The sequence below is a fragment of the Phymastichus coffea genome, unplaced genomic scaffold, assembly GCF_024137745.1.
Source record: "Phymastichus coffea isolate CEN01 unplaced genomic scaffold, Cenicafe_Pcof_1.1 PCOF00063, whole genome shotgun sequence".
In the NCBI taxonomy this organism is placed as follows: domain Eukaryota; kingdom Metazoa; phylum Arthropoda; class Insecta; order Hymenoptera; family Eulophidae; genus Phymastichus; species Phymastichus coffea.
In genome coordinates, this window is record NW_026706874.1 from 2,304 (window position 1) to 29,541 (window position 27,238).

A 27,238-nucleotide genomic window follows, 5' to 3' on the forward strand; every position below is an offset into this window, starting at 1 on the left:
TAGCAATGTTCATTCAACAACTAAAAGGGTAGGTAAGGTCATAAAAAGGATTAGCCATCCGAGGATCCGCCCGGCTACCTGCGTAGTCGGCGTCGGTAGCGAGACGCGCAGCTGCGGTACATATGTTTTGAGTTAACTTGTAATCTCTAGGCTAATGGAATTATTTTCGTTCAAATTTCACAGAAATTTTCACTATATTTTCATCAATTTGACAATGATATAATGTATTGACTGAAATGCTATTGACATAATCTATTGTTATAGAATAAAGCTATATTAAAGTGCAAATTGCAATAAACTCTGATGATTAGAAAGGCTCTGAGAAACCGACAAAGTATGATTGTTGTCATGCATTGATTTAATACATATTATCTAAATTTAAGTGTTAAAACATCATGAATAATAGGATTTTGGAAACTAAAAAGAAATAAAATTTAAGATTAAACTAAAATAGATTATTTAAATGTAAAAATGTGTACTGAAAATGACGTTGTCATTTTTACGTGCATTTTCCCATAAGAACGAAAAGTTGTAATTGGGAGCACTTAAGTTTGTTTAAAAATTCAGGACTATGCGTAATGTGACTAGCTACCGATTTAATTGACTGGAGCCATAAAAATAAAAAACCTCACTTTTCTGAACAGGCCTAATGTATATACATGTTATATATGCGTATATATGTATATATAACATATAAATTAATATTATCGAAAAAATTCTAATTACAGCATGTATAAAATAATAAAAAGAGAAGCTATCATTTAAAATGTCTGTCATATTACATATATATACAAATATATACATATCTATACACATATATGTACGACATATAAATTAATATTGTCGAGAAAATTATAATTACAGAAAGGGACGCTAGAAATAAGAGGAGAGGGGGAAGAGGGATGCACCACGCAAGACGCCGGCTAGGGACGCAGCGGACAAAACTTTCTCTTTTTGTCCGCTCTCTCCGCTTTCCGCTCCCATGTAAGAGCAGCCCTACGCTTACATATGGATATCGCGCGCTTCGCGTGCGATGACCGGCACAGGCCCAAAGAAACTGGTCGCGGTCGCGGACTCGCGCGTATCTCGACGGATTCCCGAGGCCGAGGGCAGAAGAGAACGCGAACGGAGCGCCGCGGCAAGGCGGAAAGTTCGATTCTCCCTTGGCCGCGAACGCAAACGATATACTCAATCGAAAGCCAGTTGAGAGGATACGCGCGCGATATTCTCGTTCCTGCCAATACATTTAACGTGCTCTCTTGCCCGCGAGCAATAATCTCGGTCGACGCGGGCCTCGACGTTTTTCAACGCCAGCTTCTCTTTTTCTTCATTTGTCTTTTTTCTTTGACAAGGCTACTCGTATCGGCGTGGTAGACGAATACTCGCTCGGCCGCGCGTCGACGACGCGCAAACCACACTCGGCCCGGTTCTCGAGCAATATCCCGTTGAAAAAGTGTGCATGCGTATCGCGGCGCCGCGGGTGGCAACGAGGGATCGCAAGAAGCTAGCGAGCGGCCGAGTAAGTTGCTGGCAATCGCACCGAGATTAAGGCCAAACTGGCCGATTGTTCGTTGTAACTTCGGTTGTAACTTCGGTACACGGCGCCGCGAGTGTTTTTATTGCTAGAATTTAATGTAGAACGAATTGTGTTGGTGAAATTGCGCCTGACACCGCGTAAATTGTAAGCGGAGGAAAGACGCACACATAGTGCGCGCGTTGATTAATTGCATAATTGTTTGTATGCGAGATATTTATGTGAAAACGCTGTTATATTGCTCTTATCATTATTATTACCATTATTATTATCATTATTATGATTATTTCATGTAAATATAACGCTAGTTGTACGCGCAGATTGACATGCGAAAATAAAATTGGACTTTCCGTGTTCATCAAACGCTGTTAATTGCAATTTTATTCGTCTTGACTCGCAGCGAATGCAATTTTATTGCTGCTCAGCGTGGCTTGACGGGGGAAAAAAAAATTCGAGTTGACCCATTCCGGCGCACATTTGCCGGCCTGGCCCCGCTGCTGAACAACAAAAGGGAGGTCCTATTACAGCCAGGTAAAGTAATTGAAGTAACATGCTGCTTTAAATTACAGTCCCTCTCAAAGTAGATGGAGTCGAACTTGAAAGGGAAAAATAAAAAAAGGACGGCCGATATTAATTAAAAAAGTTTAGCGACGTGCGACGCGCGCAAAGCACGCCAAAACCAAAATAAAAAAAGCCGCCAAAGGACAATAAGGAAAGATCGTGTGAAGCGCAGCAGAGCGTAACAATATAACAAGTTGCATTTGGCGGCAGGTAAAGTGGCTTCGCGTTGTTAGAGTAGCAAACGCGGATTAATTCCTACGTATAAACCGTTGTCTCCCTGCCTAGCCTGTGTGTCGCGATTCGGAATAAACTTTGTTTCGCGATACACGTTCGTCAAGAGAGGGAGGGAGAGAGAGAGAGAGAGATAACGACTAGCTCGCAGTAGCTTCGAACCAAAAGCTCGCGAGTTCCCCTTTATCTGCGCTCGCTCGTCGTTAAAGAGCTGAAAAGTAGTCATTCACGAACGGAAGAGCTGCGCCAGAACCACCGAACCGCCCAAAAAGAGGCGTTTTCTTTATTTATATTCTTCTTTTTTCACGAATGCAGCCGCATCGATCCCCGCGTTCAATATACTGCCCGGCGTGACTTTTACCGGCCGCGGGCGGCAAATTAACGGCTCGCACGTTGCAATTCTCTAATCGATGCGCCTATAGCCGCCAAGTCGGGCGAGCGAGAGATCGCCCCGTCCCGGGCGCGCGAACAGGGAGTTTTTGTGCTTTCCTGCGAGGCGAAGCTCGTCATTTGGAATATCGGCGAGTTCGCGAGCGGCGAACGCGATAACAAGCGCAAGAGAGACTTGAAAATATCCTCCCTGTCTCGTTACATTCGCGGCGCACGCGGAGCCAAGTCCGACGCACAAAAGCGCTATTGTTCCGTCCTCGCGTTCCTCTTTTTTTCTTTTCTCTCTCTCTCTCTCTCTCTCTCTCTCTCTCTCTCTCTTTCTCTCTATCGTGTGTACTACTTTTCGATACACAGCTTTAAACCGCGCGCTCGTTGCATTTAATTAGCCGTGCGCGCGCGTTTCGGATGTAATTAAAATCCTGCGAAGCCGCGTTCAATTTGCCACTTAACCGTTGCGGCTTTTCATTTAACCTGGGCAATTACAGCTTTTTCCCCGATTATCCGGGATGAGAGAAAGGGCGAGAGATGATATACTCGAGATTCGAAAAGAAAGCTTTGCGCGCGCGTATCAGTCGATCGATCAGTTTGACGATCGCGTACCAAGTGGGCGCGACACTTTCGCGAGGATGAGCAGCGGCAATTCCGCAAGAGGCGCGTTGTATGAAGTGTCGGCACGCGCTAGCATGTATATGTAAAGCGCGGCGGGCGCAAGGGGATTATTCGGCGCGATGTCGTTCGTCATGGATTACACTTTCATCGCTTTTCCATTCGCCCCCCTCCGACCCTTGTAGCGCGCGCGCGCGCGTGTCGGCATTGTTGGGTCGGCGGGTGGGGCTCGACGCCGCTAATGCGCCGAGTGATTCAGCGAAATTTGGACGCGCGGATACACACAGCCGAGCTCGCGGCGCACTCGTCATCGTGGTGGCTGACGCGATAGCCGACGGGGGGAGGGGCGCCCCGGAAAAAGAAGACAGCGCTCGCGGGAGAGAAGGAGTTGATCGAAACGCGCCAAGCAACCCCTTCCGCCATTTCCACCCGCGTCGTGCGTACCAGCGCTGCTCGGTCTTCTTGCCGCGCGTCGTAGATTGATTCTTCCAATGGGGAAACGTTTCGCCTCGGTCCCGCGCTCAACGATAAGGGCTCGCGCGAGAGTAGTCGGCAACGCAACCACAGCCCCGCTGGCGGAGACGCGAATATACATATATAGATGTACACGAAAGGCTGCTGAATGCGTAATTGCGAAATGAAGCGCTCGCTCTTGGCTTTAAAGCCCAACTTTCCTCTCTGTAGGTATATACCGGCTAGAACAAAGCTCTTAACTTCTCTCTCGGTGCCAAGCCAAAGGGAAGTCATTTTAGCGTAATTTTAACTCAACTAACGCGCGTTACTTTCCTTGCCCTCGCGCACACATAGGCGCGATTGTTATGCTCGTTAGCCCGACACTCGCTCCACCGCTGATCGATTCATTAGAGCGGCGCTCTCCATTCCGCGCGCCGTAAAAAGCGGCAACGTGCTCGCAAGTTCGCCGCTCTCATCAGCGAACCCGTGCGCGGAGGAAAAGGAAAGACCCGGGAAAAAACAGACGCCGGGCCAATTTGACAAGCGCTGGCGAGGGCGGAGCCGTTAACGAGGACGCGTCGATGCTGCGACGAGGGCGCAGCCGGACACGAGGACGCGCGCGACAATCGCCAAATGTCATTCCGGGGATTTGCGCAACGCTCGCGAGCGCGGCGTCGTCCCCGATGATAATTGCTCTGCGCCGTTTTTCGTGGCCGAGGAGCAAAGGGCGAACGCGCGTCCGAGCTCGACGCGTGTATCGACGAGGGGGCCGAGCGAGCGAGACAAATTGCCAAGAGGGGAGGCGCCACTACGCTGCGGGCAAGTCGACGTCGATCTCGCTCGAGGCCAACTCGCCCTCCATTAATCTCGCAATGAAAGGAGGATCGGGGCATTAATTTTTCTCCGGCGCTGAGTGGCCGGGGGAGGGGCAGGGGGGGGGGGCGATGAAACGACGCACCCGCGCGCGACCGGATCGAGCTAACTCGGGCATGCGGTCGCGGCGATAGAGCGCGCGCCGCGAGCAGCCCCCTCTGGGCACTCCTCCAAGAAAACGACGAATTAATGCCTTTTCGGGCCAGACCAACGAGCCATTCGTTCTCAAAAACAATGTTCCGACCGTTTAAATCACCAACCAATTGGCCCGGCGAAGTATTCCCCTCCAACTCCCTTCGTCCCGACGACAGCCGAGCGCGACTCTGCTGTGCAATTACGAGTTTAGAAGCCACCGTTCGGTAATTGACCCGCGCGTCGTAATACTCGTCGGCGCTTGTAAATTTTCATTTTGCGAGGCTTCCACCTAATCGGAACGAAGCTCTCTCGGCGAATCGGCTAATCGCGACGAGCGCGGCGAAGCCAGATGCCGCGGAACAAAAAAAAATAACGAAAAAAAAAAGAGAAATTGAAAAAAAAAGTCACGTCCTCGCGCGCGCGCCAAATTGAGTTTCAACTTTTGCCTGCCGCCGAATCATATTAGAAACGCCCGTGCTCGCGCGCAGGAGAAACGTGATACGCGCGCACGCAGGCGGCGACGCGTCGAAAGACTTGCACGGTGCGCCCTTTGAAAATTTTCGCGCAGCTTCTTCGCCCTCCCGTTCGCGGCTTGATTAGTTTTCCGAAGTTGCGTCGGACGGAAATACTGGAGGGGTGGCGGGGAGAGCTCGCCTCGAGAGGCGCGCCGCGAATATCGCGCGCTTATCCGCGGCGGCAGCATCGGCTGGAAATGGCGAAACGCGACGGCCAGCTTTTACGCGATGTTATCTGCAGGCTAACGTAATCACTTTTGCCGACCAGCGCTCCGATTTCCAAGTGCTCTTGGCTGATTTCAACCGTTACGCTGTCGCTTCGGGGCTTCGCTTCTGAGTTGGTTTTGATGATCAGCAGCGGCGCGGCAACTAAATTTGCAAGCAGCTGTATATCGCGAGAATTTTCGTTGTCTCGGAAATCGAATCTCTCGATGCACGCGGATTTTTCAAAACTTTCGCCGCGACCAATGAAAACATCGAATTTCGCGAACGCAGAACTCGTCGGATCGTATAAAGCTTGATTTTAAACGAAAGTTGTCGCTTCTCTTTCGGCGCAAATTCTTGTTAAGCGCGATAAAAAAAGAATTTCCGTGGTATAGACGACACGGCACAGTTAGATAATTGATAGTTCGCCGCTTTAATCATTGAAAAAGGACGATTTTTACGAATGCGCACGTCGCATCGGGAAATGTTGGTTTATTATATTAATTGGAAAGCACGGTTTTCCGCGAGATGGTGCGCACTGCGCGGCAAGCCGATTTTCCGAAAATGAACAAACACGCGGTGCGCGGCAGAACGCTCCGACGGATGTATCGAGCAAACATATATATGTGTGCGGACTCGACGATTCGTGTAAACGGAACGACACGCTGAAAAAAAAAAGAAAAAAACGCAGCGCTCCGACGATCCACGATGCTGCGCTGCCGAGCATCGCCGATGCTTCGGTGTGCGCGCGCGAGAAACAAAAACGCGACCGCGCCGTAAGTCGCGGCGTTGACGCACCTCGACGCTTGGCTGTTGTTTTCTTCCCTCGCTGTGTGCCTTCACGAGGGAGTGCGCGCGCGCACACTCGGATTCGCAGCTTTCTTTGGTTGGAGTTGCGGAGATTCCTAGCCATGACGCGATCCTCGGGGGCTGCTCGCTGACCATGTGCGCTTCCTTTCACGCCAGTCAGTATAGGACCGATCTTAGCCTCGGTCGCGCGGTAACGAGTGTCGGGGGAAAAAAATTTGTTGTCGCTCGCAGAGTACAAAGTGTTGGACAAGATCGGCGAGGGCTCGTTCTCCGAGGTGTTGAGATGCGAGGAACGGCAGAGCGGCGCGCTGTACGCCGCGAAACGCCTGAAGAAGATCTACACGAGGTAGGTCTAGGCGAGGCGCGAACGCTCGCTCGGAGGCCCGACCGCGCGCTTCCGTTTCAGCGTGGGCGAGATTCTGGAGTCGGCCGAGGTGACGGCCATGCGGAAGATCGCACGACACCCGAACGTTCTGTGCATGCTCGAGACGTACCAGTGAGTAGGAACAGACCGCCGGCAAATCGCGTCGCATCGTTGCTCGTGCGCTCGATCCGACCAACAGTGAGATGCTGCCTGGACGAGTGACCCTCGTGTTCGAGCTGATGGACATGAGCCTCTACGACCTGATGCGCGATCGGAAGGGGTATGAGAAGCCTCTCGTTTTCCCGCGACAATGAGTGATTTTGCGCGCGCGCGCGCTCGACAGGCGTCCGATAGTGGAGGCCCGCGTGAAGAACTACGTGTACCAACTGCTCAGAGGCATCGCGCATCTGCACAAGCACGGCCTTTTCCATCGGGACATCAAGCCCGAGAACATCCTGCTGAAGGTAAGGCGCGCGACATTCGGCGCCGGCCCGCTTCTCTCCCTGACACTCCGGATGCACGCCAGGGCACCACCCTCAAGATCGGCGACCTCGGCTCGGTACGCAGCCCCAACGGCCGGCCGCCCTACACCGAGTACATATCGACGCGCTGGTACCGCTCGCCCGAGTGCCTCCTCACGGGCGGCTTCTACGGGCCGAAGATGGACGTCTGGGCTGCCGGCTGCGTCTTTTACGAGCTGCTAACGTGAGCCAGCTTTTCAATCCTCGGGTATGTCCGCGTGGAAGCGCGACACTGTAAAACCGGCCGCGCGCGCAGCTTGGAGCCGCTGTTTCCCGGCGAGAACGAAATCGATCAGATCTCCAAGATCCACTGTGTCCTCGGCACTCCGCACCCGCGGCTCATCGCCAAGTTTCGACGAATGTGAGTATCCGACGAAGACCGCAACGTCACTTGCCCGCCGATAGCGACGGCCGAATCCGAGTTTAGCACGAGGAGGCGCAACGGCGAGTTGTACTTTCCGATGCGCGAGGGCCGCGGACTGGTCGTCCTGCTGCCCAGGCTGTCGAGCTCTGGTCTCGAAGCCTTGCAGATGATGCTGGTTTACGATCCCGAGAACAGAGCCGCTGCCGCAGCATTGCTCTCTCACCGTTACTTTGCCGACTTGAGGTGCGAATGGTTTTGCTTTTTTACTATCGACGGCCGCGATTCGACGTTAATTCGCGGTGATTCAGGATGAGAGAGGCGGTAAAGCAAACGAGAAGCTCGGTAATACCCGGCAGCGAACCGCAATGGCGAAGTCCATCGGTCCTGACGTATCTGGAGCAGCGTAGATTTCAAGTACCGTCAAGCTTCGTTACCACTCGACTTTTAAAATGCAATTAACATCTCATGCGGTTGTTTGCAGTTGGTGAACGCGGCGCGGATAGTTGAATCGACTCCGAATGCCAGAATGCCGGCGCGACTCGATGAGCTGAGACAGACGCACGTTGGACGCTATTTCCTCAAAAAGCGCCCGAACAATGTGAGCATTCGCCATTCGGAACCGCAGCACTTCGACTCTGGTAAATTAATCTTCATTCGTTAGCGTCTCAATCCAGAACTGAGAAAGCAGTCGCATGACGAGAATGGACCTACCGCCACCCGACGAAGTTTCTTCTTGCGCGAGGATCGCGCGGCCAAGTAATGACAGTTTTGTTTTGTTTTTCCTTTTTTTTGAGAGCCGTGACGTTGACGCTGTATTTTAGCAAAAATCAGCTGCCTTCGATTTTCGTCAAGCCCGACGTGAAAATTGTCACTTCGACGTATATACTCGAAGATCCTGTACAAAGTATTTTATATGCGAAGAGGGTCATTGCTTTACTTCAAGTGGTTGCAGTTAATTGATATTCATATTTTAGGTCTGCCGTCGAGAAAACCATCATCCATCATATCACCATTAAAAAAAGATGCTAAAACGCGACGATAGCCGCCATCAACTGAGACTAATCCAGTGAGAAATAAATTGTCTACAGTCTATTTCTTTTTTTGTACAAACGCATATATTTATATCTTTTACATAAAAAAATGACAATACATTTTGTAATAGAAAAATTTTCGATGAACTCTTATATATCTATATTATGTCTAAAGAACAAAATTAGTGAATATGTAGTATGCTCATGTCAGAATAGTGAAAATTAGAGTAACAATGTGGTCAAAAATCGTCAATGGCAGTCAGTGATCATAAAAAATATATAGTATATATATATGTATCTATTAGAGGCAGCTTCTTTGATTACGTTTTAAAAAGAGAAAAAGTAGAACAAATGTGTATTGCAGACACTGTTTAACTATCTTCGTGCTTGTATATATATAAATATATATCACTTCACCTTGTTTATTTTAACAATGCAAATTAACGAGGAATAAAACATGACATAAAATCAATCGAAGTGTTTAAAATAATTATGTAAGAATTAAGGATATAGAATACTCAAGTTTTAATCTTTTTTGTGTAATTTCTCTTGTTTTTATATAATTTTATAAATAAATTTTTTACTTTTATTTTATTTGAGTTCATTCCATTACTATTGATATAAAACTAAAATATGTAATAATCGTTTTTCTTTCCTAATGTTTTCCTAGTCCATAAAAATTGACATTTCTGAAGAAACAACTACGTAATACTTTTTGATAATGATTCCCATTTGTTAGACAAATAATTTAACAAAATCAGCGACTATAAAAAAGGCAGACCATCGACCAGGAGGTCTTAACTACAACTAACACAGGAAAATGAAACGATTCTGTTCTAAAAATCGAACAATTTAATAATTAATTCTTATTTTTGATGCAAAACGTTCCTTATTTTTGATGCAAAATTATTCCTAAAGATCATGTGTTATCGATAAAATAGTGATCCGTTAAATAAAAATTTCATTTACATAAAAATGTAAGTAATATACTAGTATGTCGAGTATGCTATAACCTTAATGCAATGACATTAAACAAGCATTGCTTTTGTCAATTAATAAAATAAATTTATAAATATAATAAACTATTTTAACGATGGTAATCACTTCTTCTTTAGAACCACTTTTAACATACCAGGATTTACTTCTGTGAATCTGAAACATACGAAAATAGTTCTATAGTAATCAATGTTTCAATAAAATAAAATCTTATTTTACTATTACACAACAGTACGATATTAATTAAAGATTACTCACCTAAACCTTTTGTGATTTAATTCTTTGGCGATGGCAGGCTTGATTTTACTCTGACCATTAACGCTTCTTAATCCCCTTCCTGTTATAATAAAAATAATTTTACGCCCACCAGGAGACAATTGGCTTAGCTGACGATCCAGGAAAATCTGCAAGACCACTTTCGCTTCGGAGACATGTAAATAGTGTAAATCGATGGTGTTTTTGACGTCGAGCACACCAGTTTGAGCTGCGAGAATGGCTGAGGCTGCTGCTGAATTTGCGGCTTCCATGTTTCGAATGTGTAATTTTGCCTTAGAACGAAAAACATGCTTTATTGTTTAAATAAAATTTGCATTTCGTGTGTAAATAATGCACTTACGACATCAGAGTAGTAAGCAGCAACTTGTGGGTTCTTTTTCCGGTAATGTTCATTTGCTTTTCTATAGTTCTCATTTCGAAGTATTAACTGATATTGAGCTTCGGATCTTGATTCGCGAGCTTTTTTCATAGCATCTTCATAAGACATAGATCGGTATGATTCATACATATCACCACGAGCTTCGTCTACATCTTTACTTTCCTATAATCATATAATTAAACATCAGTTGACTCAATAATTTAAATTTATCAATCTTTGAAAATGTCAAATTACCTTATCGTTATGTTGGGATTTTTGATAGTCTCGTTCCTTTTGTACCTCATCAAAAAGGTGTTTCCGCTTTTTCAGTATATCAGCCATCGTCAGTTTACACGTAGTAAAACAATTTTCTTTGATGACTGTTACCGTCTCACTAAAATTGCAATTGTGAGCCGTGTAAATGTCATTTATCATATCTCGATCGCAGTCGGGGAACATTTCAACCAAAGTGTCTCTCGTTAACGTGACTTCCATTTGTTTGAGAGATGCACTTTTGCAATCTTTTTTCTGAAAAAAATTTTTTATTTTTATATGCTGGATTACAGCTTTAAGTATTTTTCTTTATCACTAACCGGGTTTTTTAGATAAGCTGCTAGAGCCATTTCCATGTCCATGATTTCTTTAAAATTTGGTACTTCTGGTTCACTAATTGCTATAGCCTTTTGCACTTCCTCATCTTGTTCAGCTTCTAATTTTCTCGCGAAATCTGCATCTGAATATTTACCACAATATATTAACCCAAATGAATTATTTTGAAAAATATAAGTATCTTATTAATTAAAACTTACCTCTAGCGATCATCCCATCTAATTGCTTTTGCATAGTCCACAATTGTTGCTGCATGCTGTCAATCCACAAGGCATATAGCTCCTGTGCCATAGACTTTCTGATCTTTATCACGGGAAACAAGCCATCTGATTTTGGAAAGGTTGGCTTACCAAACTCAGCCTCGAGAGTTCTAATAAATTCATAGCCGAGTTTCAACTCCATTATTTCTTCGCTAGAATCTTCCTCGGAAGTTGTTTCTTCGGAAGTTGTTTCTTGATCATTGTCCATAGCAGCAGGATGTTCAAATCTCGTTATTTCGTCAAGTTTGGGTTGGTTATTATCGAAACTTATAAGATTCTGCTCTGGTTGCCTTTTTGGCGAAAAATCCCGATTCTTCCAACGTTTTACACGTAAAGTGTGCGATGGGTATGAATCTTTACTTAGCACGAATTTCTCTTGTAACTCGCGCTGTAACTCCTCTAACTTCTGGGACTTGAAGTTTTTGTCTCGATACTTACGAGATTTGCGTGATTGTTTTTGTGGAACTTTGGTCGTTGATTCAGAACTGTTTGTAAATTGCTTCGGTGTTGGCTTGACTTCTTGTGCAGCTGAAGATGAAGATTGTCATTAGCGATAAATTATGAATAATAATGATTTTTCGACACTCCGTGCGCAAAGTGCGGCTTTCCCGTACGCTCGACAGAAAACGTGCGTTGAAAATCGCACTTTCCACACGTCGTATCAAAAAATACGGTACGGCACATGTTATGTATTATGTATTATGTTAATTATTAATACACATATTATGCACTTGTATCGTAATGTACTATTTTTTAACGAGCTCAACTCACTAAAAAATCTCTTACAATTTGATAGCTCAACTGCTTTCGAATTATGAGAATTAACGATCAATCATTCATAATTAATTTATCTGAAGGCCAGTGCAAGTAAACGATAATATAAAACGTTAACAATAGTACATTACGATACAAGTGCGGGAAAGTATATTCTTGTCTCGTGTGGCGTTTACACCCGAGCGAAGCGAGTATCGTAATGTACTATTACCTGCTTCAAGTTTATTTACAGTCTGCCTATTATATTAAGATAATAAGTACATGTAATTGCTATATGAATATATTTATATATCCAGTAAGTATTCTGTTTTTTGTTTAAAGTATAAATCTAATATAAAAATTTAAAATTATAAGATTGGCCTGAAATGGAATTCTCAGACTGGTGAAAAGTTGTTCAAGACGCTTAAAAATTTTGCATTATTTTTGTATCTTGAATAATAAAAGAATGTGTACGCGCAAAATAAGCGCGTTGTTAAATAAAAAAGTGAACAATTTTTAATTAAATAATAAAAAAACTCACTTCCATCCTCGGGCAAATTAATCACTTTCTCCTCAAGACCAATGAGTGTTTTTTCCTTCTCAGATTCGGTCATCGACATCGCCATATTAACGTCTTCGAAGTTTAACTGCATCAGGTATTCAGTTGCCCAATCAAAGTCCCTTTGGCACAGATTGTCGTACACTTCGAGAACGTATTTACTTGGGATGTGACTGAAGTTTTTCACCAACTCTTCGCCACGATACTCCTGCTGGGGATCGACTTTACGGTTGAAAATAGCTTGAAGATGTGCGATATCTCTGTCCCTGGTCATCGTGCCTTTGTGTAACATCAATTTGCGTCTCAAATTCGTCGTGTCTATAAAATACGAAAAAATGGTACTTTTTCTGATTCGAAAAGGAAAGGATCACCGTGGAAGCACTTGCAATACTGAACTATGTTTAGCCGTGCATCAAAACATTTATACGAGAGGAAGAGGGGAGGGGGAAGAGAGAGCAAATTTTGGGCCTATTAAAATATAATTATGGAAATCGAGAAATGGCCAATAGAAAGTGGCTGTCTTTTTTGAAAATCCCACCCCTTTCTGTTGAAAGTTATAATTTAAGATTTTATCTAATGATTTTCAGTAGTGATTTATTGCCAGGACGTGCCTAATTTCGTTTTGAAACAACCATAAACTCACCATCCAATACAGTCAAGTTCCCCTCATTAATACTTCGATTGTGTGCTTTAATGACCTTGAAATCGTCGGCACCAATAAAGGCGACATTGAAGTCGTAAGGGTCCGTGAACGTTTCCTTGTCATGTAATACGGATTTAACTTGAGCTTCATCTTCAATGTTGATAAGCAAATTCGGTACATTTTCCACGGGAAATGGTGACTCGTGCCAACTGATTAAGTTGATATTGTTAACTGCGTTACCGTTGTCATCGCTCAACACTTCTGCTGGAGGACTGTTGTGATTCTACACCATATTAATTAGAAAATCATTAGTTGAAGTTAGGTCACTCGTCAAAATTAAATTAAATTACAATTGTAATAAACAATAGAATGATTATCTTAAAATATGCTGTGGATAAAAATGGTGTGAATATTAAATTTATTTAATTTTTTAATGATCAACTATCGTAAGTCATATTGTTAAACTAGGTAATTAAAAAGATATCAATGTATAAAATATTAAAATATCATGTAATTTACTGAATACAAAAGCAAGACGGTATAGATATATATGTACTCTACGTAAGTTAATTAAAAAAGATCAATTTCCAAAAAATAATTAAGAATATTAACTAATAATGAAAGGTCACTAAAATATAATAAATAATATTTTGTCGTTATCACAGTTATAACTACATAATAATGACATTATTCAAATGTTACTAAATTTTATTATACAAATAGATGATTCTTTTTGCTATCTGACTATTTTTCAAATCGATAGTTATTTAAACAATGAGTCTTTGTGTCGTATCAATGAATATATAGAATGGATATTAAAATTTTATCTAATTTTTTGTCTAATGAGCAACCAGTATACTTGAGTGCAATAAGAATAAACGGTCAGTTTGAAAATACAGATAATTGCCAGATGGTGTCATAAATATGAACGCATAGAGGGTGGGATTTGCAATTTAAGGACGCCACGCAATGTGGTGCAGGCTTTCTTATAAATTAAATAGGACCAACTTGGGAGCATACCCATTAGAATAAAATATTGCCTGATCAAACTGATACAGCCATTCCAGAGGAATACACAAACAATTATTTTGAAAAATTAATTCAAATATAGAACCTTCTTAAAATTGGTTCAACGCTTTCAAAATTATATGCGTCAATATACATAAAAAATATTGAATACAGAATCTACTCGTTTTTTAAAGTCAACAAAAAGTGATGTTATAAGTTGAACTATTGTGCAATATTTTACAATAGTAATAAAAAAATAGTCCGTTATATTCACTACTATTTACTAGACAAATATACCAAAAATATCTTCCAGTCAGTAAAAAACATTCAAAGGTAAAGGGAAACAAAAATAAAAAATATACCTGCTGTTCTTTAAGAATATTATTCTTGTCATTGAGAATAGTATCAATGGACTCTTTCGCCGCACCGGCATCATTCTCTTTGGATTTCATGAAATCTTGCAAATTCTACAGGTAGTGTAAATAAACAAAAGGAGAAAAAAAATAAAATTATAATATAAAGAAAATTGTGTATTTGATCTACGCATTATGTACAACAAAAAATCGAAGTATTCAATTGCGCTAGTCTAATCACTCGTAATCATTACCTTCAACTCTTGTGCGAAACTTTTCTCCGAGATGATACTCTCATCGTCATCTTCCTCTTGTCTAAGAGTATAATCAAGGTTCTCGATAAGTTGGAATTCCGAACAGGCTTCTAACAATTCTTTAACAACTTTGTCATTGTCACTTCGTGCCTCATCAACTACGTCGATATTCTGCTGCACGTTGATAGTTAAATTCTTATTAATTACGTCACAAGCAGTGTGATTTGATAGTTTTTGAGAAAGTGTGTCGTGTTCTTCCTCGTCAACTGGTAATATATTAGTTGTCAATTCTTCGCTTTCTTTTTTCACTTCTTCGACGGGCTCGTTGTTAGTTTTCGATGCAGTCTGTAAATCGTAATCTTCCATACATTTTTTTCTTCCATACATTGCTCAAGTACTTACCTCTTCGTTTTCAACTTTCGGCGATAATACTGACTCTTCTTTTTCATTACCCAGGAAAGAATTCTTGATGTAAGAAAAAATCATACCTAATCCACCAACCACAACTTCATTTTTTAGCGTCTTCTCGTTGGTTTTCTTCTCGGGATTACCACCAAAATCGTTCATGTCAACCTTCTCGAAATCTGTGCTGTGATCGCTAGGTGTCGCCGAATTCTTGCTCGATTCAGAGTCACGACTCACCAACTCCTCAGCGTCTAAGAAATAATCCTCTTCTTCCTGGCATGTGTCAAACTCTCCGGATCTACTCATTTTCGCTTCTGTTTTATTGTCTTTATTAAGTGACAACTTGGCCAATGGTTCAGTTTCAACCAAGTTCGTTATAATTTCCTTAGATTCCTCCTCCTTTGATATTTTCTGAATCTTCTCTGAACCAATTGCACCAAGTTTCGACATATCGACGGGGTTTTGGTCAGCATTTACTTCCTCGGAATTTGGAATCTTTCTTTCTGAACCTATAGCTCCAAGATTAGCCAATTCGATAAGATTGTCCTCTTTGAAAGAGTTTCCTTCGATCGACAGCATTGTTGTGAAGCATGGAAGGGGATCGGGTATAACGTCGGTGTTACATAGTGTTTCCAAATTCGAGTACTCTTTGGCTATTGTACTCAAAGCGTTTTCTTTCTGTAATTTAAAAATAAACATTGTTGATTCTATTACATTAATTGAGAAATAAGGCAGATATATACTCGGAAAATATATTTGGAAAATATCTATGTCGAAACTTTTAAAAGTGTGATATATTGAGAAAAAACGTTATATAAGGTTGGAAAATTCTCATTATCCTTCGCGGATGTCCTGGCAGTGGTAAAACGTACTTGGCACAGAGCATCGTCAATCACACAATGCACGGCGACTTTCAAAGTCATATTTTTAGCGCTGATCATTATTTATCGCGTATAAACAGGACATCCGCGAAGAATAATGAGAATTTTCCAGCCTTTAATAACGTTTTTAATATTGACCGGTAATCAAACAGATTTTCAATTCAATATCACTTAAAAAGCAATATGAATAAATTTTTTTTGAATTTTTCAAATTGCAATAACTAAATATTAAAGATCAGAGAGTAAACCCCAATTTAAAAATAATCAATATAAACACATCATTTTGCTAATAACGTTTTACTAATCATTTTTGGCCTCTTTGAATGAGTGGAATGATGTATTTGTATTGAATTTTTTATATTGTGGCATACTCTCTCATCTTGGATATTTAATTATTCAAAATCTATATGTTTATCAAATGTCTGATTAAATTTTAACAAAATGTCTAAGAAAATCATAAAAAAGGATTTTTTTTCCGTAGAAAATGTAATGAATTCTCATAACAAATGAATGACATCGTATAAAAAAAGTGCACAGAGATGTCACAATTACTTACCCGAATATGAGTTGTAGATTTTAATCCAGACAATGGCGGCAATTTGCGTATCTGTGGTGGTCGATGGTATGGAGCATAACTAAGATTGAACATACGAATTAAACGATCACCACTGATATTCCGTTCGAAACGATTGATCATCAATTTTATCTTAAGTTTCGGTACTCCATGTTGGTTGCGTTTTGCGAGTTCGGAAATATCGTGAGCCCAAGGTGTGTCTGGCTCAAGTGTTTCTATAATGTAGCCATTATCTACCTAAAAAAATAAGTCAATGCTTTATTTAACTGTTTTTGTAAGTAAAAATTATTTTTACAAGTTAGGGATGAAATCAATGAAAAAAAACACTAATAAAAATTCCATGAACAAAGTATGTTTTTTCCTCATTATTACTGAGGCTATTCAACGAGGACTATTTAAATCGTGAAAATGTTAAAGCGGTTGTAAATATTTATAGCTTTTCTCTGGGTAGGCTTCGGTATCTTTCATTAGTTGTTCAGAATTTATCATAAAGGAACGGAATTATGATTTCTTGTAGTTATATTTTTAATTATTTTTTTTATGTCAAATGTAACTTTATTGAAAAAATTAACTACTCACCCCCATTAAAGCATAAGGTTTCATTTCCCAAGCTTGTGTATTTGTATTATCAACTATAATAGGACTAATTCCTAATCTGACAGCATTGGCAACTTTACTCTGACAATCAGCATGTGCATCGTGAAGTTTGCTTGGATCGAACGCATATACACCGCCATTTATACGCGATAAATAATGATCAGCGCTAAAAATATGACTTTGAAAGTCGCCGTGCATTGTGTGATTGACGATGCTCTGTGCCAAGTACGTTTTACCACTGCCAGGACATCCGCGAAGGATAATGAGAATTTTCCAGCCTTTAGCGATATCCGACTCTATACGTTGAATATCCTTCTCGTAAGCTGTTAAGGGTTTTGTGGATGGTAAAGTAGGCAATTGATGACGTGGAGTACACGGTGGTGAGGGCGTGCTTATACATTCGACCTGTGGATGAAAAAATAATTTTTTTATATATTTTGATAAGATACTGTAGAAGATAGATAAATATTAAGAGTTTTGCCATTGTGTATACTTGATAAAAAACGTATTATAAAAATTCTCAAGCATCAAATGGTAGTTTCATTGAAGAATTTTAATAACTACCTTTGGGAAAGTATTTTTCGGAGGGCATTGCGTGGTGTTCGCAAGGAAATGGCACACACTGATAGGTTCAGGATCGACCTTATAATCACTGGCCTCATCCTCGATCACCACATCAGCATCATCATCTGACTTGTAATCAATCCCTTTTGGTCTGTATTGCACTTTCAAGCCACACAACGAAGCAGTTTCAATTTTTCTCGCTTGACCTCCAATAATCTGGTGCGATAAACTATCTTTGTCATCGTCATAAACTTTTTCTTCTTGATCATTCGATTGTGGAGAATCGGAGTCTTTCAACGCCTCGTACTTTTTCAAATCTTCATTTTCCTCGTTGTCGATGATTCCACTTTCAATCCACGGATTCTCTGTTGGTGGAAACTCGTCTGTTTGCCATAAATCATCTTCGGAAGTACATGTTTCCAGGAAGTCCGTGTTACTTGGTTGAATAGCTGGTTGTGAAGACAACGTTATTAAAGTTTCTATTGCGGGTTCCACTGGAATGCAAATACCATGTAGTTATATTTTTTTGCACTCAAACAGGTTTAAAAAATGTATTGACACGACCTGTAATAAATATTGAGAATTCAAAAAAAAAATTTATTAAACATTCAAAAAGCAAACTTCTATGAATAAACTCACAAAGACTTTATCAGCGTATGTTAATATTAGCATTCCAATTCCAATGCAACGTTTTAACGACTAGACTTTACATTGCGAATTTCAAGGTCGCGGCAATTCAAACGGCCGTGAACATAAAAACTCTAAGAATTTCAATGTATAACTAATAATTGCAGTGATACTCACACTTATACTGGAAATGATGAGCAACAGTAGCAACGATATCAGCCCCAAAGGTAGTATCAAACATTTCATTCAGCTGTGCCAGTACTTTAGACTGATTATCACGAGTCCTTTTGTCAGGTCGCTTGCGCTGTGGCAACGCTGCCCATTCGTTGCTGTTGGACGCCATGTCTTGTACTGACGAAACTGATAGTCGCAGAAATGAATATCTCGGTTATCTGTTCGGATGTCTGAATAAGCATGTGTGATATCGATTAGTTACATTGTTAGTTTATTTTCGTTGATAAACGAGAAATAAAACAAAGTTCTCTCTCGAACGAAAATAGACGAAGCATCGTATATTTGATGTTTTACTGTCTGCTTTGACTTGTTAACGAAGAAAACTGTATGTTTCGTAATAATTATGACGTCAATTACGAATGTTTCAACTTTATGACAGTTTACGCTTTTCCGGTAAAGTTTAAAACTTGTTCAAAGACCAAACGGCTTCGTAAAAAATTTCCAAAATATTTTTTTCTCTGCTGACTAAACTTGAGTTGACCCTTTAAAATACTATTTGCATATTGCAACATACTATATTCAGTAATGAGCTGATGGAAAGAGACAAAACAAAACTCAAATCGTTATGATTTAAAAATAACTTTGATGACACGTTCAGAGAGAAAGAGAGAGAGAGAGAGAGAGAGCGCGAGAGAACAATGCACCCTATGATAGTCATAATAAGAATGTTTCTCTTGATGCAAATTAACCATTCATTTAAGAAATCCAATTTTAATGTTTACAAACACATCAAAATGGTATTTAGATTCTTACCCTTCTCTCACTGCTCGTAACGTTGTATCACAGGTTAATTTTCTTCATCTCAAGCAAATCCTAATTATAATTAATCTACAATAATCGGTTAATATTTCATCAGCGATAAACTCTTGTGCAGCATGTATACATATACTCACGTAAAATTCACTAGATATGTTCAATCTGAATGTTTACATAAGACATTCACCAAATACCTGTTCGCCCGCGTTATATAGGTAACTAACACACGCGCAACATTCATGTATCGTCTTTATATGCTTTGGTCTGGTCTGTATTCTCTCCATTTTCATAAAATGTAAATACTGCACGTGTATGTAAAACGCACAATGGCGTGTGTGTCGAGTCGGAAACACAGCACAGACGCAATTGAGAAATCCACGATGACGAGGGTTATAACACGATGACTGTGGGCGAGAACCTGTAACAACTGCCAACCAGGCTGCTGTTGGTGTGCATGCGCCGTGTTACAGGCATCAAAGCCAAGCCAGCTGATAAACAGCGAGTAAGATGACGCTGTGCGTATCCACCATTTATTTGTTATGCAGTAGAGGGGGTTAGAGAAAGAGGGGGTGTATACGTGCGTGTATCATTCGGCTGTTAGTATTATGTATCAAACTTTAAAATTCCATTGGGAACTCTAATCACGTTGTACGTGGATGAGGTGTAGTTGTGCGCTAAAAAGTATGTGATAAGGCATAGTCGCTATACGTTTGTAAACATACTTCTAAAATAAAAACAGATAATTCGGATCATGTAATATACGTCAGTAAATTACTCGATTGGTACTGTTTTATATACTAATCGAGCACAGGTTAGGTTTCTGTTCGGTAAGTTTCGAGTTTCGCAGTCGAGTGTCACAGCTCGAAATAGACGAACGCATAATGGGATATAGAAGTACCAGGGACGTCGGCGATACCGACCTAGAGTTACCTCCTCTACGAAGTATCAATGATTTCATCCTCGAGTCTGCCAGATTTCAGATTCCAAATGTAAAAGATCTCGATAAATGGGGCAATCGTGTCGTTAACAATTTGCTCTATTACCAGACCAACTACTTTTTCACCAGTGCTGTCATTTTTATTCTTGTCGGGTGAGTTTGATTAAAATTTAATTATGTATACATGCAAATTCTATATGAAACATGAGTAAGAAATTAACTTCTGAATGAGACAGATTTGATTATGATAAATTGCTTTTTAAGATACTTTCTTTTGAGTTAACATATCACTTTGAAATGAAAAAGAGAGAGTGTTAATAAAAGAGATGTTAGTAAAAATTATACGAAAGAACAATTGTTGTTTGAGTGATCTATTTTAATTCCAAGCCTATGGTGATATTGACTAAGTCACATCTAACTTATAAAAATTCTTTGTCTAGTTTGATTCATCCTATGAAAATGCTGGTTGGAATGGTAGTGAGTGGCCTCACCATATTGGCCTTTGCCTATATTTCAACAGAAGGAAGAGCAGTACATAATTTTAAAAAAAAATATCCTGGTGCTGGAATTTTGCTGATGTTAATGGCTGGTTGTATTCTCACTTATACTTTGGGTTCTCTCCTTGTATTTTTACTTGGTATTCTATTACCATTTTCTGGTAAGTTAAATATTATATTAAATATTACACATGGTTTGAGTACTGCTTCTGTAGAGTATAATAATATGTTTTTATATTTATAGTTATATTTGTACATGCCTCGTTGAGGCAGAGAAATCTGAAAAATAAAGTCGTTAACAAAATTGAAGGAATTGGCCTAAAGCGATCTCCAATGGGGATATTCTTGAACCAACTTGGTATGGAACCAGATTTATTCGATTGAACAAAACTTCTTTAAGAATCTGCTTCTACAATAATGTATAATATTGAAATATTCATTTACTTTGGAATGTCGAAAGCTTAACTATCAATAATTTTTAACTTTGCAAGTATAGATATAGTTCAGTAAAAAATATTTTTAATAATATACTGTAATAATATACTGTATATCAAATTGATTTTCAAAATTAATACTTTGAAGAGTTTGCAACACCTATTCGCTATTGCAAGTACTTTTACATATGTCTATGAGGAATATTTATTTTTGTATTATATGTATACATCATCATCTTTGAAAAACAATTATGGCTTTTGTATTTAAAGTCAATATTTTTCTGAGATATTCATGATAAACTCAGGTTGTAGGATATATTGTTTGCTTAAAAAGCTTTAATCTTTTGTATCATATTGAATGTAATGTGTTTATGTCTATTTATAAACTTTACTCAATTCTTGTATTTATTTTTATTTTTTCACTTTGTATATGTAGTCAATATAGTATTGACAAAAAATAATATGTGAAACTTATGTAATAGTACATTACGATACAAGTGCGGGAAAGTAGATTCTTGTCTCGTGTGGCGTTTACGCCCGAGCAAAGCGAGGGTGGAAAGGTACACGAGACCAAAAACTCTTTCCCGAACATGTGTCGTACCGTATTTTTTTATACGACGTGTGGAATGTGCGATTTTCAACGCACGTTTTCTGCCGAGCGTGTGGGAAAGACGCACTTTGTGTACGGGGTATCTAAAATACTAAAATCTATTTCTGTTAGTGCTATTAAGTCTTCAAATTTTATTGTAAACTCTATAATATTCTCAAGAAAGCTTATGAAATATAATCAAAGTATTGTTAAATAAGAGCAATAAAATATGTTAATTATTAGTCTTTACATAAAACCGCATTAATTCTTTTATAAATTTAATTTTAATTTTTTTATCTGTTTTGGTTACTGTGGACCTATAGATGACTTAAGTGGTTTAGCTTTGAAAGCGCAAACTTCGTTTTTACAAAAAGTTGATCAGTAACAAATCTCTCATGGAATGAAGTACTTAAATTCAAGGAATGCTACATATATTCTACAACGGATCTCTTCAATTAACAAGTTTTGCAAAACCAAAGACATTACAAAAACTGAACTCAGTTTTGACACTCCAAATTGTCAACACTTAATTGTATCACCAAATAAGCTTTCCATCATCATCATGTTTTAAGTTAATTAATATTTTTATTTTCGTTCTTGTATTAAGTTTCGAAAATGTTTGTTCTGTTATATTTATACACATAGCTATTGTATTAAATAAGAATTTTATATATGATAATTATCAAATTCTGTAGTTAAGTAATTATCACATTTCTAACAAATTATTTATACGTAAATGTTTGAACTTGTTTTATATTTCTATATGAGAAGCACTTGATGTTGAATAAAAATTAGTTTTATAAACGACTTTACTTTCTGAACATTATTTAATTTGAGCTATATCAATAGTTGATTAAAATTGTTTTTTTAATTCGTATTTTTTCATTCTTTATTGGTTTTCATTCACTCTATATGCCTTATATTATAGTGGTAATTTCGTGCGCTGATTTGTTTGGGCTGTCTTAGGGCCCTACTATTTTGAAATTTATTATGAAAAAATTTAAAAAATTTAAATATTCACCCTAAGCTTTCATTCTCGTCGACAATTAATAAAGCAGGAAAAAAATCAGTTGATATTGTGATTTTCGGACATTTTCTAGGGGTTTTTAACGAAATAATTTATTTTGAATTTTTCCTCCTTATTTGGACGATTTCATTTATTGTTAGTACAAAAGAAAATAATACAATACTTTTCTGTAATACATTATTTTATTACAATAAATTATTTACAGTAAATACAGTGATGAAATAAAGAGACGATTTAAGTTTATGATTGGCAGTGTTAGGATGAGTATGTAAATAAAAAAATTTCATTAACTTTATGTACAATTGAAAATCTTAGAAAAGTTTATAGCATTTTTTAATACAAATGTTATAACAACAAAATTGACATAAAAAATAGAAATCTAAAAAAATCGTAATTTAAGATTTCAGTTACGAAAAATTAATGTAAAAAATAGTTACTAGAAATGACTAAACTTGAATTTATTTCTTTTTTTCACTTTCTTAAGTCTGAGAATTCAAATCAACAAATTACATTATACACTAAAATTTTTAACACAATTGGAAACATATTTCGATTGGATAGACTAAATTTTCGTTATGAATACTGTGTTGGAAGGATACAAGATAGTATCTGATAATCGAAGACTCATTGAAAGTTCGCCTATGTTTGTTTTTGGAAATGGTATGAGGTATGTATATTCTGATGATTGGTAGCCTATCTTTTCCATTTTCTTTATAAAACCCTGAAACATAGAAATTATTGTTATTTAAATTAATTTTTATTAATATAATTACATAACTCTTAATTACCTTGACCGTATCATTTTCTGAGATAGATATTGTTTGTTTATTGCCATTTGGTAGACGAAGACATACTTTAATTGTTGGAACATTAGGATCTACAGGTTCTTCCTCTTCCATTTCTTTTTGCATTTGTTGCTCTTTCGAACCCATTTCATCTATTCTAGATCTTTTGCTAACAAAACTACATGTGCTATTTATTAAATTGACACTTGTACTTGGTTTGGGATCTTTGTTATCTACAAAAAACATAAAATTGAAAATATTGTAAGTAATGAAAAAAACTAATAATAATCCTATACCTGAATTTGAACTACATCCAGCTTTTTTATCATGCTCGTGAGATCTTTTTGAATTAGATGGAATATTCTGAAATACCATAACATTTGTATAGGATTAGAAACTATAAATGCTTATAAAAGAATTTTCCTACCGTTACAACAGTTGAATTAGACATCATGCTACTTTGCATATTTGTAGACGTTTGTTTGACTGGTACTGATTCTACATTATCAGGTGATGCATGTGTACTGAGCATGTCATTTAATCCAGAAATCAAACTGTCTACAGATATATGATTGTACGATCTCATACATTCGCCTGTTCTTGGATCTATTATTGCTAAGTAAGGGTAGTCCGTGACATTGTAAAAGTCTATGTATCGTTTACCATCAGATGAATTTGATAAAACCTATTAAAAAAATTATTTCATTCAATTTTCAATAAGCAAACTACAAATTACAATAGGAAGAATGAAGTTACTCACTTGCCACAAGACAAAGTGATCTTTGACAATTTCTCTAATTTGTTCATTAGGCCAGACATCTCTATTGAGTACTTGGCAAGCAAACTCTTGCTGATTTTGTACATTAACTAGTAGCCATCTGTTGATGCTCTTGGCATAATCTCTAGCTTCCGCAAAGGTACCTACAAATAATATATCACAAGGTGGCCTAAACAAATCTTCCAAACGCTTCTGTCTGCTACTTCTTGAAGATCTTCTGACACCGGAAGCCCTATGCATCATTTCTTCCTCTTGTCTTCCTATAAAATACATATCCAAGAAAACTTCATTTAAGTAACTCAAAAAAATATCTGTGAAACTTACTTGTTTCAACTGCAAAATCTCTGAATCTGTCAAATATACTGTTAGAAGCCCTGGGAAAAGAACATGTAACATCTGGTGGTACAAGAACCTCTTGAGTTGGGAGAATAGGAGCCCTAACTTCAGACTCATCAACATTGACAACAGGAATTTGTGCACTAGCTGAAGGTGCAGAGCCACCAGACTCAAACAGAAGACTTATTGCTTGTTCTAAGTTGCCATCAGCAAGTGATAAGTATTGAGCAGCTGTTGCTTCTTCTTCACCTTTTATAAACATGTCATTGATTATTATAATAAACAATTTTGTTGGACATGTTATCAAATTTAATAGCCAGAACTAATTAATAAGTTCAGTAAATGTAAAACGACCGGAATGAGTATGAAAAAACATTTTAGATTCAAGGGAAACTTCGAATTTCAGCAGAAACTCAAGAAACAAACAGTTCACGTAACCTTAAACATTTATGCAAATCATCGCTCAATGACAGAATCAATGGAACAATTGTTAGCCAAACTTACCAGTAACTTCGATAAACTTTTCCACGAGACTATGATCCATAATTTCTCGATCCTAAGCTATCCGAATTCTCAGGACGAGTATTATTTTCAGAAGTAGCAGTCAAACGGCTGCGGTGACGCTGGTATAATCAAACTCGCACACAGGAATAGAGAAGAAGGGCCCCACCACCTATAGTTTTTCTTTTGATAATATAGGCGCCTTGGCGTCTGCGTGAACTGCTTCAGGTAAGGTTGGGTTTTGACATTTCGGTTTACTTCACGTACCTGCCCTCTATATAGCGATACTAGAAGCATTGATTATTACCTATTACCGATACGATAGGACACCATTATAAAAACATTCTCGCATCTAATTGTAACTTCTATTAACGATTGCCGATTAAATAATTGTAAATTGGAATAAATTTGAATGTTTTAATGGTTGATTTCTTTTCTTTAATTTTCAATCGGAAAAAATTTCCAATTCAAGATCTTAAAAATTAATATATTTAATTCAAAGGATACATCTGCTTGAAATCGAAGCTAAAAGCGAAGTGTTTTCCCGATCGACATCTCGCGCTTGCAAACCAGAGAAACAGCAAGTCTGCAGGTGGGGCATTGGCTCCGCACACTTACCCAAAAATTTCCTCGAAATTTCTGGAGTCGGTAAGCTTGTCGGAGATTAGCGTAAAAACACTGCACGGGAAGACCATCGCCGATGCTGACCAACTGAGCCCGACCTTGCTGAAGCTGTCGGTTGAATGAGAGTGCCGATCCAATAATGAATCGTTGGTAAGCGGGGTTGGAAAATCCGATTAATCATAAGGAATTGCTCGGACGAATCTATCTTAAGGGTGATTCGGATACAGTAGAGAATTTAATGAGTATATTTATAGTATGAGAATTTAATTAGACGAGAAAGATCTTCTTTTAAAGTTCAACAGCACACTGGAAGTCCGCGACACATATCAATAGTTATCATCTACATCTCGGTAAACTATCTGGAAGGTCTTGGAGGTGATCACCGCCATAACGTCTTACTGCCGCTGATGACGCATCGTCTCTACGATTCTTCGATAAAAGAATGCCCATAGTTGGAAAGAACTTCTAACATGACTATTTTCAAGGATACAGTTTGCATATTAATTATCTGAAGGTATTGAATAATTTGCGAATAATTTGAAAGGTTTGCGAAAATAATCCTTTGCCGTCATAAGTAAATGTGTCGATATTAATGAACTTATCTGATACTTTACCGTGTAAAAATAAAAGTTTTCAAAAATTGATGTAATTAAAGAATCAAATTGATTGATTCTTTACACAGACTTTGAATGATTTTGGAGCAGAATATATCCTACCGGTTAATGCAGCACTCGCAGGAATATGCTCCAAAGTAGCTTTTTCAATAACAATTTCATAAGCCATCTCAATTATTATCTTTCCTTACAATCCTTAAAAATTTTAACATTCTCCTACTTCGACAACTGTAAATTTTTATACATTTGTTTACCGTCGAACTACTAATTATTGAATGATCATGTCGCAATTCTTACCTGAATAACTTTGCGTAGAGTGTAATAATCAAATTTCCACAGAGGCAAACTGAAAATTGTTAGTTGAAATGATTTAGGTATGCTCACGATCAAAGCATCTAAAGCTTTTGATGTAAAATCTGGTTCTAGAATATTGGTAGATGCAATTATTGTACGATGCTAAACCGACAATTGATTTTTCGTAGAGTTTTGAAAATATAGATTAAATTGCTCTACTTATTAGTTATTTGTGCTAGATTGCCGAATTCTTTTATGTATAATATTGCAACTTTAAACAAATTGTCGTACTTATAAAAGTAATTATCAAAAGCATTAAGTCACAATAAAAAAATGATATGTTTACACTCAAGAGATGCATGGAAGCAATTTTCACTAATTGGAAAACTTTTACCATGAGCCATCGGAGTTTTATTGTAAGTAATGTATCGAAAAGTATTAAAGACTCCATAAATATTAAGTTATCTATAAAATCACATATTAAAGCTTTTAGAAAAAACATAACTTATTTATACCATTCAAG

General features: G+C 38.7%; 4 protein-coding genes across 8 annotated transcripts; 2 read left to right on the forward strand and 2 right to left on the reverse strand.

The window, feature by feature from the left end:
* Nucleotides 1-6,445: 6,445 nt before the first annotated feature.
* Nucleotides 6,446-8,521, forward strand: LOC131667087 (MAPK/MAK/MRK overlapping kinase-like). Its single transcript, XM_058940287.1, has 12 exons — nucleotides 6,446-6,467; nucleotides 6,544-6,658; nucleotides 6,719-6,808; nucleotides 6,876-6,956; nucleotides 7,020-7,140; nucleotides 7,203-7,381; nucleotides 7,454-7,558; nucleotides 7,625-7,804; nucleotides 7,870-7,975; nucleotides 8,043-8,159; nucleotides 8,223-8,317; nucleotides 8,383-8,521. Exons 1-12 carry the CDS (start codon nucleotides 6,446-6,448, stop codon nucleotides 8,519-8,521), a joined length of 1,350 nt encoding a protein of 449 aa, XP_058796270.1.
* A 141-nt stretch (nucleotides 8,522-8,662) lies between these two features.
* Nucleotides 8,663-19,762, reverse strand: LOC131667149 (uncharacterized). 5 transcript variants are annotated; one of them, XM_058940391.1, is made up of 17 exons: nucleotides 19,437-19,762; nucleotides 19,297-19,356; nucleotides 18,487-18,713; nucleotides 17,683-18,176; nucleotides 17,101-17,523; nucleotides 16,504-16,758; nucleotides 15,064-15,744; nucleotides 14,662-15,006; nucleotides 14,417-14,521; nucleotides 13,047-13,329; nucleotides 12,386-12,721; nucleotides 11,032-11,619; nucleotides 10,816-10,955; nucleotides 10,478-10,750; nucleotides 10,205-10,405; nucleotides 9,847-10,136; nucleotides 8,663-9,744 (listed from the first exon to the last, which is right to left on the reverse strand). In XM_058940391.1, exons 3-17 carry the CDS (start codon nucleotides 18,650-18,652, stop codon nucleotides 9,693-9,695), a joined length of 4,632 nt encoding a protein of 1,543 aa, XP_058796374.1. In that variant the 5' UTR covers nucleotides 18,653-18,713; nucleotides 19,297-19,356; nucleotides 19,437-19,762; the 3' UTR covers nucleotides 8,663-9,692. The 5 variants fall into 5 exon arrangements, with proteins under 5 accessions (XP_058796374.1, XP_058796375.1, XP_058796373.1 ...); XM_058940392.1 differs by having other exon boundaries at nucleotides 18,487-18,669; nucleotides 19,297-19,371; XM_058940390.1 differs by having other exon boundaries at nucleotides 19,297-19,371.
* Nucleotides 19,763-19,961: 199 nt separating this feature from the next.
* LOC131667150 (PRA1 family protein 3-like) lies at nucleotides 19,962-22,552 on the forward strand. The gene is made up of 4 exons (XM_058940394.1): nucleotides 19,962-20,389; nucleotides 20,677-20,894; nucleotides 20,978-21,091; nucleotides 22,080-22,552. Exons 1-4 carry the CDS (start codon nucleotides 20,181-20,183, stop codon nucleotides 22,139-22,141), a joined length of 603 nt encoding a protein of 200 aa, XP_058796377.1. The 5' UTR covers nucleotides 19,962-20,180; the 3' UTR covers nucleotides 22,142-22,552.
* A 448-nt stretch (nucleotides 22,553-23,000) lies between these two features.
* LOC131667152 (UBX domain-containing protein 7-like) lies at nucleotides 23,001-25,378 on the reverse strand. The gene is made up of 7 exons (XM_058940396.1): nucleotides 25,187-25,378; nucleotides 24,671-24,931; nucleotides 24,329-24,606; nucleotides 23,996-24,253; nucleotides 23,865-23,931; nucleotides 23,572-23,801; nucleotides 23,001-23,504 (listed from the first exon to the last, which is right to left on the reverse strand). The coding sequence occupies exons 1-7, from the start codon at nucleotides 25,224-25,226 to the stop codon at nucleotides 23,346-23,348; spliced, it is 1,293 nt and encodes a 430-aa protein (XP_058796379.1). The 5' UTR covers nucleotides 25,227-25,378; the 3' UTR covers nucleotides 23,001-23,345.
* Between the last annotated feature and the right edge of the window lie 1,860 nt (nucleotides 25,379-27,238).